A 17,483-nucleotide genomic window follows, 5' to 3' on the forward strand; every position below is an offset into this window, starting at 1 on the left:
GATTGGTGGATGGTGGTCTCTGGAGATGGGTGGATGGTGGTCTCTGGTGATTGGTGGATGGTGGATCCTGGAGATGGGTGGGTGGTGGTCCCTGGAGATTGGTGGATGGTGGTCCCTGGAGATTGGTGGATGGTGGATCCTGGAGATTGGTGGATGGTGGTCCCTGGAGATTGGTGGGTGGTGGTGTCTGGAGATGGGTGGATGGTGGTGTCTGGAGATTGGTGGGTGGTGGTCCCTGGAGATTGGTGGGTGGTGGACCCTGGAGATTGGTGGGTGGTGGACCCTGGAGATTGGTGGATGGTGGTCCCTGGGCAGATGACCTTCCCTATGATTCATGGCCTCTTGTCTGTGCTGCGATAGGACTGCATGTGGATTCCCCTTTTTGTTCTGAGCACCTCGTGGTGTGGGTCTTGTGAAGACTAGGTGCTTCAGAGACACTGTCGAATGAATGACTCGCCCCCAGGAGTGACTGAAACATTAGATGACTGGGTCTCACCAGGCAAGTGGCTGCCTGTTCAAAGGAAGCAATGTCAAGGAGCTTGCTGGTGCCTGGTGCCACCCTGGGTACTGCGTGCCAAGCCATTCACACCTCTGTCCCCCTCAGGTTCCCTCCAGCCTGAGCCAAACACCCTACTGTGCAATGAGGAACCGTCACAGCTCCTGAGTGGACATGGAGAGCTGGGTGGCCTCAAGCTGGACACCCCTTCCAAGGGCTGGCAGGAGAGGAATGGTCGCCCCAGGAACCTTGGGGCCTTGTCTTTGGGGGCCCAGCCTCTGGTGCTCCTCCCTTCTCTGGAGTCAGAGGCCAATAGCATGGCCAGGGACACCACCCAGATTAAGGACAAGCTCAAGAAAAGGAGGCTCTCAGAGGGCTTGGCAGCGTCTTCCCAAGGTGAGCACTGGCCCTTGCCCACCCCTCACCCACTCACTTCCAGGTCAGGGCCCCAGGCCACCAGGGCTGTGAGGGTCAGCAGGCTTCCAGGTGGCATGCTGGGATTCCCTGGGGGTGATCGGTGGGCACACGCCAGGTACCCTCTCTGTGACCTCAGTGACCTCCTTGGAGCTGAGCCTCCCTCCTGGGCTCTGCAGTGCTTCCCGACTGACCTCTTCATTCCCACCCTTGCGCCTTCTAGTCTTGCTCCAGAAGGATCCTTTTAAACAAATGTTCTTCCCATTTCCACCACTATGCTCAAAACCAGCCAGTGGGTTTTCGATGTGCTTAGACTAAGATCCCAAATGTTCCCTTATGCACAAGACCCTCTGGCCCTGGCCTCATACCAACTGTGTCACTCTCTGCCTTTGGTCTCTGCTGTCCAGGGCCTGGGGCTTGTAGGCTATTTCCTGCCTGAGGTTTAGAGCTGCTGCTCCTGCCCCACCCCTCCTCCATTTCCCACTCCGAAAATCCCCATCCAGCCTCTCTTGTTGGCTTCAAAGCCCTCCTCAGAGAGGCCTCCTTGACTCCCCAATGTGAATTTGTCCCTTAGGATGCTCTCCACTAATGCCCTATCATTTGTTTCCTTCAGTTCTTTTTCATGATTTGCATTTATATCTTTAGTGACTGTTTAAAACCTGACTCTTGCTTGTAATTGTCCACTCCAAGAGGGCAGTGACCGAGATCTCCGTGTGAGGCACAGTCGCTTGGCACCTCGGAGGCTCTCAAGAAACGTTTGTTGAGCAGATGAACAAGGGATTCAACAGCAGGCGCTTTATACTCTCCCTCATCTGGGTGGTGGACAAGCAAAGTCAAATCTTAGTCCCTATACTCACTGGCTCTGGGGCATTGGGCAAGTCGGTAACTTTTCAGGCCTCAATTTCCTCCTCTGTGGAATGGGGACACTATCAATAATACTTCTGTGTTACTGCAGGGGTTTAGTGAAAACTTGTACACAGAATTCTCAACACCTGGCAGATGGGAAGAACTTAGTACGTTGTTACTATTTTCCTTCTTTCTCTCCTCTTCTGGGTGAATCATATGGGTTCTTTTTAGCTGAATGAACTCTTGGGTAACAAGAGGAATAAGAAGTCTTGAGGTCTTAGGAAGAAGGGGGAAGTGCTCTCAAGAGGCAGGTGGTTGCTGCCGTCAAGCCTGGGGTTGTCGCTGGCTGTTCTTCCCCTCGATGTGCAGATTACTCCCCCTGCTGAGCCTCTCCCTGGAGTTGTGGGGTATATTCAGCTCCTAGGGAGCCCAGGAGGATGCCAGGGAGCCCCTGGGAGGAATGGTCCTGGCTGGATATCATGGAGGCAGCAGGTGGGGTTGGAGTGCCCGAGAAGCTTCCTTAGAACTTGCAGAAGGTGCACCTTCTAGAGCTGCCACACCAACAACTCTCTCCTTTAGGGGTTTGAAGCCTTTTTCTAGTCATTTCGTTTATTTTTTATAAAGTTCCAGTGTAGGGAAAAAAAGAATGGAGTTGTTCTACCTAATGTTCTGATGGGCAGTGACCTGTAGACTTATCAGGTCCCTCAGCAAGCATGGAGGGCCGGGGATCTCTGGCCCCCGAGCAGGGTTGGGGCTGCTCTGGCCCCTGCATTGAGGCCGAGTTGACTCCTCTGTACCCTCACCCAGCTGGGGCCCAAGGTGGCCCGACAAGTGACATGGTCTCCACTTGACCACAGTCCTTCTTCTCCATCTTTTCATCACCCCACAGGCTAACCACAACACAACAGTGCTCCAAGACAGAACAGAACGAGCACCAGAAGAATAGAAGATATTTTGACTCGGCTGGTTTATTTTTTGTTTTTGTTTTTCTGGGACAGAGTCTTGCTCTGTCGCCCAGGCTGGAGTGCAGTGGTGTAATTTTGGCTCACTGTAACCTCCAGGTTCCAGTGATTCTCCTGCCGCAGTCTCCCGAGTTGCTAGGATTACAGACAGCCACCACTAGGCCCAGCTAATCTTTGTTTTCTTGTTTTTTTTCTGAGACTGAGTCTCGCTCTGTTGCCCAGTCTGAAGTGCAGTGGTGCCATCTCGGCTCACTGCAACCTCCGCCTCCCAGGTTCAAGCGATTCTCCTGCCTTGGCCTCCCAAATAGCTGGGACTACAGGCGTGTGCCACCACACTGGCTAATTTTTGTATTTTTAGTAGTGATGGGGTTTCACCATGTTGGCTAGGCTGGTCTCGAACTTCAGACCTCAAGTGATCCTCCCGCCTCAGCCTCCCAAAGTGCATGGGATTACAGATGTGAGCCATTGCGCCTGGCCTGACTTGGCTGTTTTGATGCAGTGGTTTTGATGAGGCCAGAACAAAAGTTAAAATGCTAGTCTTTTTTTTTTTTTATTCCTCATCACCAATATTTGCAAAGATAACCCTGAGCTCTTGGCCCACCCCAGTGTTCCTTGCCCTGTGTCTTTGCCTGAGGCATGGCTGCTGGGTGAGGTGGGGTGGGGCACAGGGTGCTGGAGATGTCTATTGAGCACCTGAAACATTCAGAAAGGAGCTGGAAGTGTGGCGGCCTGTCTTAGACTATGTTAGCTGTGTCAAAACAGCTACGCCTCCACATCACTAGCCGAAAAGGAAGGGGGAGCAGAAGTAGTTTATCAGCCCCTGTCATGTGCCACGTACTTGCCTGGCATCTTATATAAGTGATGTCATTGAATAACCCCGTTTCACAGAAGCGTAATGGGGTTCAGAGAGACAGTGGCTTGCCCGAGGCCACATAGCTTCTACCTGCGGCCAGGACCTACCGTGTTTCCTCCTGATCTGGCACTGCTTTTATTTCCCTTCCTTCCCACGCTGCCTCTGAATCCTAAACAGGTAACTTGGATTGGCACTTTCTGGAATGGCACAGACGCTCAGAAGCAGCTGTTTGCTCAGTCTATCAGTGGTGGGGCTGGGGGCAGGTCTGGCCTTTCTCCTTGCCATCCCAGTCCTTCCCAGGGCAGAAGGCCCTGTTGCTGGGGTCTGAATCCCCCCTCCACTCCCTGGTCTTCTGGGACTAACTGATTTCCCATCCCCATCCCTGTACAGCCTCTCTGAATCCAGGGGGAGGCCCCCAAGGAGTTCCCCTGTGGAGCACCATCCCCCGAGCCACCTCTCAGAGGCTGCTGAGGGTGCCCAGGCCGATGCCTCCCATCCAGAGCATCCCCACCACCCCTGAGGCCAGTGGAGTCAAAGAGAAGGGCCTGGACCTGCCGGGGAGCATTCCGGGTCCTCATGAGTTGAGACCCGGTGCTCAGGAGGTAAGGCAGTTCGACTGCTGGGAGTCTGGTCCTCAGCTGCCTGTCTCCCTTCCTCCTGCCTTTCTTTCTAGCCTCCACCAACCCCTGACCCCATGCCCTGAGCATCCCTGGAGGTGTCTTAAGGTCTGCAGTGAGGATAGGGACAGCACTGGGATAGGCTCAAGGCTCTGATTTCACCACCTCTCATAGCATCCCAAACCTCCATAGCTGGCCTGGGGGCTCTGGGTGGCTATGCCAGAGGCTGCATGACCTTTGCCCTAGAACTGGTGGTCCCCTAAGCCTTTTCTAGTCTACATGTTCCAGAATTCCTCCTGCTTTCTGGCCCTCTCCATTTTAAGTAAGAGTGTGGCAAAGAATGCTGGGCTAGGACTCACGTTTGGGCCTTGGTTTCTGCTCTGCCCCTCACTGGCTGTGTGACCTTGGGCAAGTCACACCCCTCTTTGGGCCCCAGTGTGCACATCTATGAAAAAAGAGGTTTATACCAGATGTGTTTGAAGGTCCTTCCAGTTCTGATGTTCCAGGATTTTTCTGAAATGAGAACAGAAAAACAAATAATAACAGTCACAAAACGGCTTGCCAGGCTCCTCACCAGGAGTGGTAAGGAAGCAGTCAGCCTTCTGGGGGTCCTAGGGTGATGTGGCTAAAAAGAGACAGCAGGCTCCACACTGTGTGAGGCGCCTGGGAGGTGAGCGTTCACCGTGGGCTGTTTCCATAGGCCAGACCCCTGTCCCGCCTCTGCTCCCAGGCACAGATCTCCAGGCAATACCTGCACTGCAGTGATGAGAAGATGCAGAAGTCCCTGGGGGGCATCGTGATCCCACCCATCCCAAAGGCCAGGCCGGTTGCAGCGACTCCCTCCTGTGTGCCTGGCTCCCTTCCCAGCCCATTACCTCCAGGCCAGGGAGTCCTCACAGGCCTGAGGGCCCCACACATGCGGTAAGAACTCTAAGTCAAGCCTTCCTTGCTGACTTCTCTCCCTCTGTCCCCCTGAGATCCACTGGGGCTCCTCATGGCCAACCCTCCATGGGGTTGAGTTCTTGGGGCACCAGGCAGGGAAAGGGCCAGGTGCTCCACCCATGAGCCACAGACCTAGGGAGGTCACCGCATGGTTGCCGGGGCTTCTCTGCCTCTCGGCTCTGGCAGGCTGGGTCAATGGCATCACGGACAATGTCTCCAGCCTCTGTTTTCTCCCAGTGCCTTAGTGGATAAGGTTGCTGGAGAAGTGAATAAAACACGAATTATCTTATCATATATATGTAATTCTGAGACAGAGTCTCACTCTGTCGCCCAGGCTGGAGTGCAGTGGCATGATCCCAGCTCATTGCAACCTCCACCTCCCTGGTTCAAGTGATTCTCCTGCCTCAGCCTCCTGAGTAGCTGGGATTACAGGCATGCGCCACCATGCCCAGCTAATTTTTGTATTTTTAGTAGAGACAGGTTTCAGCATGTTGGCCAGGCTGGTCTCGAAACACCTGACCTCAGGTGATCTGCCCTCCTCGGCCTCCCAAAGTGCTGGGATTACAGGTGTGAGCCACTGTGCCCGGCCATGAATAAAACACGAATTATTTTAAAGCATGATATAGTTAATGGCAGCTCTTTGTAATTAAATATTTTCTTAATTGATGGATACTAAAAATACAACCAGTATTGTGTGTATGGGGGACAGTCTACAAACTTTTGGACTGAAAAGGGGTCTTCATATCCCACAAACAAGTGGGGAAGAGGATCTTTGTGTTGGTATAAATCGGGTTATGGCTTGTTAAGACAGACAGTGCTCTAGATGTCCAGCAACATCCCCGTGGTCAGTCCAGAATGATGTCAGAGCATGTGTGTGAGAGTGTGTCTTTGTGTGTGTATGCCTGTATGAGTGCCTGCATGTATGTGTGTGTATGTGTATGAGTGTGTATGTGTGCATGTATGAGTGCATGCATGTACGTGAGTGCAAGAGTGTGTGTGTCTGAGTACGTGTGTGTGAGTGCATGCATGTGTGTGAGTGTACGTGTCTGAGTGTGTTTGTGCATGAGTGCAAGAGTATGTGTCTGAGTGCATGTGTGGAGTATGTGTGTGCATGTATGTGTATGTGTGTGAGTGCATCTGTGTGGAGTGTGTATGTGTGCATGTGTGAGTGCGTGTATGTGTATGTGCATGTGAGTACATGTGTGTGCATGTGTGAGTGCATGTGTGCGTGCATGTGTGTGGGGTGTGTGCATGTGTGTGTGTGACAGTGTGTTGTGAGTGCATGTGTGTGGAGTGTGTGTGCATATGTATGTGTGTGCATGTGTGTGTGGGGGTATGTGTGCGTGTGTGTGAGACCGTGTGTGTGAGTGCATGTGTGGAGTGTGTGCATGTGTGAGAGCGCATGTGTGTGCATGTATGTGGAGTGCATGTGTGTGCATGTGTATGTGTGAGAGCATGCACATGCGTGAGTGCGTGTGTGTATTGTGTGACAGCATGCGTGTCATGTGTATTATGTGACTGCATGTGCATGTGTGTGTGACTACATGTGTTTGAAGTGTGTGGAGTGTGTCCACGTGTGTGGAGTGTGTGTGCCTGTGTATGTGTGTGAGAGCATGCGTGTATGTGAGTGCATGTGTGTGCATGAGTGCATGTGTGGAGTGTATGTATGTGTGAATGCATGTGTGTGCATGTGTGTGAGTGCGTGAGTGTGTGAGTGCATGTGTGCACGTGTGCGAGTGCATGTGTGTGCATGTGTATGCGTGAGTGCATGTGTGTGAGTGCATGTATCTTGTGAGTGCATGTGTGAGTGCATGTGAGTGCATGTGTGTGCATGTGTGTGCATGTGTGTGAGCGCGTGTGTGAGTGCGTGTGTGTGCATGTGAGTGCATGTGTGTGCATGTGTGTGAGTGTGTGGATGATGCATGTGTCTTGTGAGTGCATGTGTGCATGTATTGTATGTGCACATGTGTGTATGTGAGTGCATGTGTGTGCATGTGTGTGTCTGAGTGCACGTGTGTGAGTGTGCATGTGCGTGTGCATGTGTGTGAGTGCATGGGTGATGCATGTGTCTTGTGAGTGCATGTGTGTGCATGTATATGTGTGAGTGCATGTGTGTGAATGCGTGTGTGTGCGTGTATGTGTGAGTGCATGTGTGCATGTGTATGTGTGTGAGTGCATTGTGTGCGTGTGCATGTGTGTGCGTGCATGTGTGTGTGTGCATATGTATGTTGTGAGTGCATGTGTGCGTGTGCATGTGCGAGTGCGTGTGTGCAAGTGTATGTGAGTGCATGTGAGAGTGCATGTGTGTGTGAGTGCATGTGTGTGCGTGAGTGCGTGTGTGTGAGTATATGTGTGGGGTCAGTCTGTGTGTGATTGTGAGTGCATGTGTGTGCATGCGTGTGTGTGTGAGTACATGTGTGTGCATGTGTATGTGTATGAGTATGTGTGAGTGCATGTGCGTGGAGTGTGTGTGCGTGTGCTCAGGGCCTATGGGCCTGGCTCCTTTAGTGCAGTCACAATCCAGTTCCTGCTGTGACTGCTTCCCTCCTGTTTCTTGGTGCCTGATGACGGAGTCTTCCATTTTTCTCACACTTCCTCATTCCCTCTGTCTCCCTGGTGCGTTCCCTCTGTGCACACACATGTTCATGTCTTTCTTCGACCCGGTGGGATATGGGGACCCGTCCATGGACCTGCTCCTGGATTCGTGTTCTCTATTCGGTTTTCACCATCAGCCTCCTCAGGCAGTGGCTTGCTCCTCTGACCTCTGCCTTCTCACCATTGGACACGTCCTCCCCTTTCTTACTCAGACACTGGCCTCTTCCTCCCCTCGGAGCAGCCTTGTCTGTGCCTCTCATGACTCTCTGGCCCCGGATCTATGGCTTTTCCTCCCCCATCTCCTGTTTTCTCCTGGGGCCCTTATGTGTGCCCAAGTCTTCCAGATGGTGGGATGTGGGTGAGTTCACATCTCCTGCTCTAGCCCTGGAACCATCCACAGTTCAGGCTACGTGTTTCCATCTTTCTGTTGAGCATCTCCAGTTTCTCCTGGCTGATGTGATCCAGCACCAGAGGGAGAGACAGGGAGGCTGTACCGCCATCATGGCAACAAGGACCACCTCGTGTTTCCCCAAACCACTCGCTCCCAAGACCTCCTCATTGCTGTCAAGGTGCAGACCTTCTCCTTGGCCTTCAAGTCTCAGCATCATCTTCGACCCTTGCTCCTAGTGCCTCCTGCTCCCGACACATTTCCATAGCCCCTCAAGTCTTTCTTAACAGCCATGAAAGCTCCACCCCTGTCTTGCCCCTGCCTTTCCCTCTTGGATCGCACTTTCGCTTCCTTCTTGATCTCCCCTAATGGTGCCTAACCTGTCTCCTTGCAGCCCTGTGCTCTCCATCCCCATCTTTCACTTTCCTGCTTCCCCCGCCGCCTTGCACACCTCTTCCATGCACCTTGCCTGTATTGACATTCCTGATTGAACGAATGCAGGGTCCTTTGTGTCAAGGACCCAAGCGCATCATGCTGAGTCTTCTTGGCCTGACATTCACGGTCCATCCAGCCCACGATCCCACAGTTCCTCCCCGCTGCCCCCCAGTGCTGCTCTGTGGGGCCTTCCTACCCCTCCAGACCCTGAGGATCTATTACTATTTCACTCATCCATCCGTCCATTTACGAGGGGGTACGGTGCTTCCCCTCATCCATCTCTGCAACCCCAACAGCCTCTCACCCCTTTCCCCACCCATTCATTCCGTCTCCACTGTTACACGTCTACCTACTCTCCCTTTAAAGGGCGGCAAGGAGGGGAAGTGGCCTTCTCTGCATTGTCCGCAGGCATCCAGCCCAGGGACTGCCTCAGCCCCTCCCTTCCATTAAACAAAATAAGCAAATCTCGATTAAATTTATTTTGTTTATTTTATTTTATTTTATTTATTTATTATTATTTTTTGAGATGGAGTCTCACTCTGTCGCCCAGGCTGGAGTGCAGTGGCACAATCTCGGCTCACTGCAACCTCCGCCTCCTGGGTTCAAGCAATTCTTCTGTCTCAACCTCCTGAGTAGCTGGGACTACAGGAGCATGCCACCATGCCTGGCTGAATTTTGTAATTTTAGTAGAGATGCAGTTTCATCATATTGGTCAGGCTGGTCTTGAACTCCTGACCTTAGGTGATCTGCCCACCTTGGCCTCCCAAAGTGCTGGGATTACAGGCGTGAACCACCACACCCAGCCAATTTAAAAAATTGTTTTCTTTTTTTTGAGATGGAGTCTCGTTCTGTTACCCAGGCTGGAGTGCAGTGGCTTGATCTCTGCTCATTGTAACCTCTGCCTCCCTGGTTCTAGTGATTCTTCTGCCTCAGCCTCCTGAATGGCTGGGATTACAGGCATGCACCACCAGGCCCGGGTAATTTTTGTATTTTTAGTAGAGATGGGGTTTCACCATGTTGGCCAGGCTGGTCTCGAACTCCTGACCTCAGGTCATTTGCCCACCTCGGCCTCCCAAAGTGCCGGGATTACAGGTGTGAGCCACCTCACCTGGCCCAGCCTACTTTATTTAAATCTCATTCTGTTCTTTAACCTGGAGCACCACAGGGCAGGGGCCATATGTCAAAAACCTCTGTGGCTTCCGTGGGGCCAGGGTTGGTACCTGGCATGGATTAGTTCCATAATAAATACCTGTCCTTTCCTGTCTGGTTGTGACACGGATTTCTCTTTGTTGAAAATGTGGGGCTCTCTAGTCAATGGAGGGGATGGAGTCTCTATCACCATTTCACTCATCCGTCTGTCCATTTACTCACCTAAAAGCTGTTAAGCACCTACTATGTGCCAGGCGCCATGAACTCAAAGCCAAATAGGCCATAATCTGTGCGCTCCAGGAGCTCATGAGAGATACCTCTCAGGAAGTCATCAAGGTGAGGTTCAGAGAGCTGGGTGTGTAGGCGAAGGCTGCCTGTTCCGTTGGTGACCCGGGAGAAAGAGATCTGAATCACGCCAGGCAGACTTCTGGGGAAAGGGTGAGCGCACACTTGTGAGATGGAGATGGAGGTGGAAGAGGGAGAGACGGACGGAGGAGTGAGCCCCTGCATCCTTGAGTGACAGCCTGCGGGGTGAGGGTGAAGGGCCTGTGTGCCAACTGAGAGGTGGGGGAGCTTCATCCTCCTGTGAGGAGGTGCCACCAAAGGCTTTCGGGTGTGAACGTGGCATCTGCGGTGACTTAGAAAGGCCACGTTGGCAACCTCACAGTGGCATGGACCGTGTAGATGGAGGTGGGGCTGCTGCTGGAATCCAGGGAGAAGGCCAAGGGTGCCTGAACAGGGCAGAGGCAGGGACTGTGTGGGGTGAGGATGCAGAGGTGGGGGTGGGGCGGGATGAATGGTAGGGCTAAGCCACCGGCTGGATGTGGGCTGAAGACGGGGGAGCTGAGACCACGCCTGGGTTCCTGGCTGGACAGATACCAGCACCCTTCCCGGAGACAGGGGATAGGGGAAGAGGCAGGTGCTGGCGACAGTGCTGAGGCCACTCTTGGACACACTTAGACGTTTGGGCTGGAGCAGGGAGGGGCTCTTGCTGGAAACAGGGCTTTGCTGCCCCTGCCCCGCCCACCTCACTGGGGCCTGAGGAGGAGCCCGAGCGGTGGTGGGTTTTCTGTGAGGTTCACAGAGGGTGGGGTGGGGCTGCCATGCGCAGGAAGGCAGGGTCCCTGATCGGTGTGGCCTGTCTTGGCCTCAGTCCTTTCTGCTGAGGAGTCTCTAGAGAAGAGGAGGGCAAGAGGCTTCCCCAAGGTCCACAGCTTGAGAGAAGCTGAGCCAAGTCCTCTGAGGCCAAATTCCTGCTCAGAGCAGGTGTGTATGTGTGTGTGTGTTTGGAGGAGGGGTGTGGAGGGAGGCGCGCTTGGGGCGGCGGGAGGTGGGGGCCAGGCTGCTGCTCAGGGCCCCAGGGGCAAAGCAGACGTGTGAGGAGGATGAGGCTGGGACTCAGAGAAGGGGGCGGCATCGGGGCTTTTGGCATCCTGTGCTCACCTCAGGCAGCCTGGGACCTCCGTGAGCTCATAGAAGCCAAGGGCAACCGTGTAGACTTTGACGCTCCACTTCCCTTCCCCGCCTGCCTCCAATCCTCTTAGTGCCATTGGGCAGTGATTGGGCAGTGGTAGGTTACAATGGCAAAGGCCTAGAGGGGTGGCTCCCCAATTACTATCTCCAGCCCACACAATCCCTCCCTGTGGGTCCACACCCAAGAGGCTGGGCCTGGCCCTGGGAGCAATGGTGAATCCCGGCTGATCTAGGCCCAGACTGAAGCTCTGCTCCTCCCATGGACCCAGGGTCCCCTGACCTCCACAGTCCCCAAGGAGCAGGGTTCCCCTGGATTCAGGCAGGCACTGAGGTGGGCTGTCCTACCGCCCCTCCTCCAGCCCGGCCTGGACTGTGATCCTCTGAGGCCAGAGCATGGGATGTTATGTTCCTGTCCTGTTGCTGTGGCTTGTTACTCCGTCATCCCCCTAGTGGGTCCTGATGTTCGCTGGGACGGGAAAGCCATGTGGGATGCTGCAGGGCTGGTCTCCATGGGAACCTGAGCTCCCGGAGGGCAGGGAGTGTCATGTTTTATTGATGCTCCATTCCCAGTGACTAGAATGGTGCTTGACACATAGTAGGTCTTCACTAAATACCTGTTGAATAAGTAAATGGTGCTTCCAACTTAAGAAATTACAATTAAAACCAGTGCCAGGGATGCCACTGTTTTTCCTTCCTGTGGGTAATTGGGATTGAACTTCTGGTACAAAACAGTGGTGACTTCCTGTCACAGCAAAGGGGGCCAACCCCCCCAGTCCCTGGGGGATGGGAGATGGGGTGATAGGGATTACAATCATGAGGAGTGGACTATTTAGGGGTCACTGAGCTCTCACGGGGTTGGGGCAGCTTGGAGAACTTGAGCTCAGTGCTCTCTGAGCTGAGAGGCGGTTTACCCTTGTCTGCTGCAGCTGCTGTCAGTTCCACAGGCCCGAGCAGCGCAGCGGGAGGGTGGGGGCTTCCTTTAAGCCAGCAGTTTCCGTGTGGGTGTTGGCCTCCTGGGGAATGGGTGAGCTGCACTGCCAGGAAATGGGGCTGAACCTGGCCTGGTGGTCAGTCTGCCCTTGTGTTTGCAGAGGGAGCTGTATCTCCTGCAGCTTGAATCCTGGGCCAAGAGCCTCTGCAGGGGTAACAGTGCCCTCCCCTCTGTCCCCCGTCTTGGCCATTGCTCCATCCTGGAGCCACCCTGGGCTCCCCCAGCAGTGTCTCTGGCTGGCCGTCCCTCGTGATGCTTTTCTCTCCCCCATTCTTTTAAGATTGGCTCGGGAGAGTGGGCCTCGGGAGAAGACCCTCGCATCTGTGGGTACGTATTTTCCATGCACACCTCCCTTTGTTATTTGACTCTCTGTATTCCTGGGCTGGGTCATGGAAACAGAATTAGGGCCAGACGAGATCTGAGAGCTCTTGTGTCTGGGCCCTTCATTTCATAGCAGGACGCTGAAGTCACCGGAGGTCTAACTGGAGGGTGGCAGCAGGCCCAGGCGAGGTGTGGAAGAGAAGTGACATTTATTGGCACCTGCTCTGGTACATCAGGTGTGTTGACGTACACCAGTTTGTGCAGCTTGCCACTGCCTCGATAAGAGAGATGATGCTTGCCGTGTGTGACAGACGAGCTGGCACACGAAGGCTCTGTGAGCAGGATGTTCTCCCTGGTTGCTGAGGCCCGTCAGGCTTGCAGTCAGGTTCCCATGGCTCCAAAGCTGGGGTCTTGACACATCAAGCAGCTGCCCCTTGCAGTGTGTTAAGCAAGTAGAGAGAGTATTCCTCGCCTAGAGAATGAGAAGGTAAACCAGAGTCCACAAACCTCAGCCAACCAGCCCCAGGAGCTTTAGCTGTCAGGGAATAGGGCCAGCACAGGATTGAGGCGAGGAGAGGGGACAGGGCAAGGCCTTTAAAGAGGGAGGAAGGATCCTTCCTGGATTGAACTCTATGGGGAGGTGGGACTGGTGGATGGAAGCTGAGCCTCTGCTGCAGGGTTGGGGAGCAGCACACCCCGAGCCGAGGCCATGGTAGGGAAGATTTGGAGACAGCCGCTCTGCTACCCGGCAGGAGGGGTGGCCTCCCCAGGGCCAGCTTCCTGGCAGGTCACTCTGCTAATCAGCTCAGCTGGTGGGGCAGTTTAGGGAAGAGGGGTGGCTGTTGCCTAAGAGGCCCTGGGATCAAGACACAAAGCTGGGCCTGGCACAGAAACCTCTGCGGCAGCTGCTTCTCCCCAGCTCCCGGGCCAGGCTGCAGCAGGGTAAGCTCAGGCAGTCTGTGGCGAAATGCACTGGCACCCTGAGTGACCTTAAGAGCTAACCCAGAGGATGCTGGTGTGGGGGCTGGGCCAGGAGACCCCAGTCAGTAACCACTTCCTCCCCTGGCTCTCCAGCTTGCTGTTTGAGAACCAGGTCACCAGGGGCCTGTGGCAGGGGCAGGCTGCTCAGACAAGGCTTTCCAGGGCATACCTTTGGGGTACAGGTGAAGAAATGACATAAAAAGTACTAAGTCCTTAAAGGGCTCTCCGCCCTCTGGCTGGCAGCTGGGCTGACACAGCTGGGCTGACACTGCCCTCTATGTGCAACGTGCCTAGTACATGGGAGGGGCTCACAGGGTCTTGTCTGAAGCTGGGGGCTTCCCCACATCTGTGGCATTCCTGCAATCCTTGCCCTGGCCAGATGGTGCCTACCACATGTGCCCTCTGCCCTGCCTCTTACCTCTGGGCAGATGAAGCTTCAAAGCCCCTCTTTCCCCCTTGGCCCTTGATCCTTCTCCCTGCACCAAGCAGAGGAATCCTTTGCAGAAGACGTGGGCTGGGCAGAGCACCCGGGTGACCTGGGAGCTCCACAGGGGCCCCAGATGTAAGATGTCTTTTCCAGCCTCAGGCAGCCTCAGCTGGTGGCCCCATCTCAGCAGACCCCTGACTTGCAGGTTCACCAAGGATGGTGAGCTCAAAACCCTGTGAGTGGCAGAAAACGAATGCACCTGTTTGAGCCCTGCCTTCATAATAAGAAATGTACCTTTAAAATCCGCTGATGGGGAAAATATGAATGACAAAGCAATAACGTGGATTTGATGCCATCAAGTGGAAGTGAATGGGTATTTTATCCATCCCAAGAGCATTCGAAAGTTACTGGCTGTAGTAGGGTTCTCCAGAGGGATGGAACTAGTAGGATATATGTCTCTATATAAGGGAGTTTATTAGGGAGAATTGGCTCACACGATTACAAGGTGAAGTCCCACAAGAGGCCGTCTGCAAGCTGGGGAAGAGAGAGGCTGGTAGTGGCTCAGTCAAAGTTCGAAAGCCTCAAACCAGGGACACCAACAGGGCAGCCTTCAGTCTGTGACCAAAGGTCTGGGAGCCCCTGGCGTGCCACTGGTGCAAGTCCCAGAGTCCAAAGGCCAAAGAACCTGGAGTCTGATGTTCAAGGGCAGGAGGAGTAGAAGGCAGCGTCCAGCAGGGGAGAAAGCAGGCAGCCAGAAGACCCGGCAAGCAAGGTGATCCCACCTTCTTCCATCTGCTTTGTTCTAGCTGTGATGGTAGCTAGCAGCTGACTGGATGGTGCCCACCCACATTGAGGGTGGGTCCTCCTCTCCCAGTCCACTGGCTCAAATGTCAATCTCCTCTGGCAACGCCTTCACAGACACACCCAGAAACAATACTTTACCAGCTATGTAGGCATCCAATCCGGACGGCACCTATTAACCATCACACCGGCTCTCAGCTTTCCCATCTGTGAAGTGAGACTGGACTAGTGTTAGTTCTCTGGTCCTGGCAACTCTGCCCTTTCCTGCTGCGTCATGCTTTCAGGCAAGCCCACGGTCCTATGAAAGCATTAGTGGGCCCATTTTGTTTTTTCTTTTCCTGCCGTACAAACCTCCCAGGACAGATACACTTATATTCTCAGGAAATGTCTTACATCTCCTGGATAACACATCTGGCCCTGTTTCCCACCCAGCCTCCCCACTCCCGCACCTATCTTGGAATAAAGTGTGCAGTGAATGAACGAATGCAGGGTGATGCTGGTCCACAGGTAGTCCGCCCCATGCCTGCCAGTGCTGCCCTGTACAGTAAACCTAACTCAGGTCTTGCTCCATCGAGGAAGAATTGAGGGTGCGGGGCTTAGCAGTAGAGTTGAGCCAGCCACAGGGTCAGTGAGCTCAGGAGGGATCTGGGTGTTTCAGCTCCACCCCTGTTCTCAACCCCTCAGAGCCAAAACCTTTGGCCTCACCCGTCAGAGACAGGCCTGCCGCTGCCAAGAAGCCTGCCCTGCCTTTTTCTCAGTCTGCTCCCACGCTGACAGCCTTCTCCTTTGACCATGCCGAAGAAGCCTGCCCTTTGCTGAAAGAAGAGGACCAGAAGGAGATCAGCACCAAGGTACCTGGGGAGCGGGAGGAGGAGGAAGTGGGGCTGGAGTGGACCACAGGCTGCATGAAGGCAAGCATCTGAAGAATTCAAGAGTGGGACCAGCCACAGAGCAGAGCAAGGAGAATCTGAGGCAGCCACCCAAGTACTAAAGGCCAGAACCTGCAGACGGGGTTGGGGTGGGGGCTGAAGAAAGGAAGAGAAAGGATACGGGCTGGAAGTGGGGTGGGGAACTAGGTGCAGGGAAGACTACAGAGGGTTGCTGAGGGGTAGGAGGGAAGAAGGAAGGAGGACAGGGAGGTTGCACAGGGCTCAGGAGGAAGCTGGATGTGGGGGAGAGAGCAGGAAGCCTTAGGTGAACTTGGCTGCGTGGTTTGAACTGACACCCAACATAGCAAATGAGAGGCAGCTGACTCAGGTCTGATCAGCCACGGGCTGTGCTCCACGGACTGGCGAATACCTCACACTTCTCAGGTGGCCTTGGAAGGTGGTCATTTCCCTGGCTTGAACGAATTTAGTGAAGCTTGGGGAGTCACTGTAGTGAGGAGCCTGTGCTCATTCTTTGAAACAGAGAACATTCCAGGTCAAGAAGCATATCTTGAAGGCCTCCTGGGTGCGTATTCTCTGTGAGAGACTGGGTGGCTGTGTAAGTCATCACCACAGCCCTCCCACCGTAGAGGACCATAGAACATGAAACACAAACATTCAGTGCAGCGAAATGAGCTCATCCTCCACCCCGCGTCTGCGCTCCCTCCCGTGGCCACATCGTAGGCCTTGGCATTCTAAAGTGTGTCCCCCCACCATGGTCTCAATTTCAAGCATCCCATTGGCTCACCACCCTTTCCTGTTGTTCTGCTCAATCCAGCTAATCCTTCAGTTCCAACACTTGTTCCCTCTCTGGCATCAACGATATTCTCGTTGAAACGGGATCATTTCTATCAGCGTATTAGCTCTCTGTTACCTCTCTTATTTTAAGAAAGCAAAACAAAACCAAGACAAAATGATTGCTGCGTCTCTTTTCTCTCCTGAGTCCACGCTTAACAAGCATTAGTCCACACTCCCCACTGAAACTGCCCACGTTGGAGTCACCAATGACCTTCATCTTCCCAAATGTAGCCACGGTTAGTCCTCGTCTACTTTGACCCCATCACAGCTTTTGACACGACTTGTGTCTCATCCTTGAATTCTCCAGCCAGGGATAGGGGCGAGGGGTGGCTCTTTTTTGGTCCTGACTACATGAAAGGCAGCCCCTTTCCAGCCCTTCTTGGCTGCCGCCTCCTCATCTCCGCGGCCTCTGGATGCTGGAACTCCCCCAGCGCTCAGCCCTCTGGCTTCTTGTCTATTTATACTGACCTGCTAGATCCTCATCCAGTCCAGACGTTAAGTACCATCTCTATGCTGAGGACTCCCACACCTCCCTCGCCAGCCTGGACCTTCCCTTGACCTCCAGACTAACATATTTAGCTGCTACTCAATATCTCTGCTTAAGTGCCTAATCATACTTCCAACTGACTGTGTCTAAAACTCAACCCTTGAACGCTCACCTCACAAAACCTCCTGTGTCCCCAGGGGACCCACTCATCTCCAGCCTTCCGGTGACTCGGGTCAACCATCTCGGGCATCCTTGGCTCTTCTCTTCCTCTCTTGCCCTGCACCTCATATATCAGTGAAGAGAGTGAGCTACACCCTAGAAGCATGTTCAGAATCTGCCCACCCCACCACCCCCCATCGCCATCCAAGCCCCACCACCTCTTGACTGGATGTTCAGCTGCCTCCTAACCACTCTTCCTGCTTCCTGTGTGAGGCCAGCTGCAGACTTCCTGTGCAGCAGCTGGCATGAGCCTCAGAGAAATGGAAGTTAGAACGTTCTGTGGATGTGGAAGATATTATCATTGAGAAGGGTGAAGGGAACACAGGAAGTCTTGGTTCTATTTTGACAACTTACGAGTTGTT

At 53.8% G+C, this 17,483-nt stretch overlaps 1 protein-coding gene across 3 annotated transcripts in view; it reads left to right on the top strand.

The window, feature by feature from the left end:
• Positions 1 to 17,483, top strand: part of TOGARAM2 (TOG array regulator of axonemal microtubules 2) — a 71,545-nt gene that overhangs the window by 18,259 nt on the left and 35,803 nt on the right. For all 3 annotated transcript variants that reach the window (XM_023217324.2, XM_031934192.1, XM_031934193.1), the window contains 5 exons: positions 605 to 892; positions 3,962 to 4,173; positions 4,919 to 5,109; positions 12,442 to 12,488; positions 15,376 to 15,542. In XM_023217324.2, the coding sequence (XP_023073092.1) occupies positions 605 to 892; positions 3,962 to 4,173; positions 4,919 to 5,109; positions 12,442 to 12,488; positions 15,376 to 15,542 (905 nt within the window). The remainder of the gene's footprint in view (positions 1 to 604; positions 893 to 3,961; positions 4,174 to 4,918; positions 5,110 to 12,441; positions 12,489 to 15,375; positions 15,543 to 17,483) is intronic.

This window comes from Piliocolobus tephrosceles, chromosome 15 (genome assembly GCF_002776525.5).
Source record: "Piliocolobus tephrosceles isolate RC106 chromosome 15, ASM277652v3, whole genome shotgun sequence".
Classification (NCBI taxonomy): Eukaryota; Metazoa; Chordata; class Mammalia; order Primates; family Cercopithecidae; genus Piliocolobus; species Piliocolobus tephrosceles.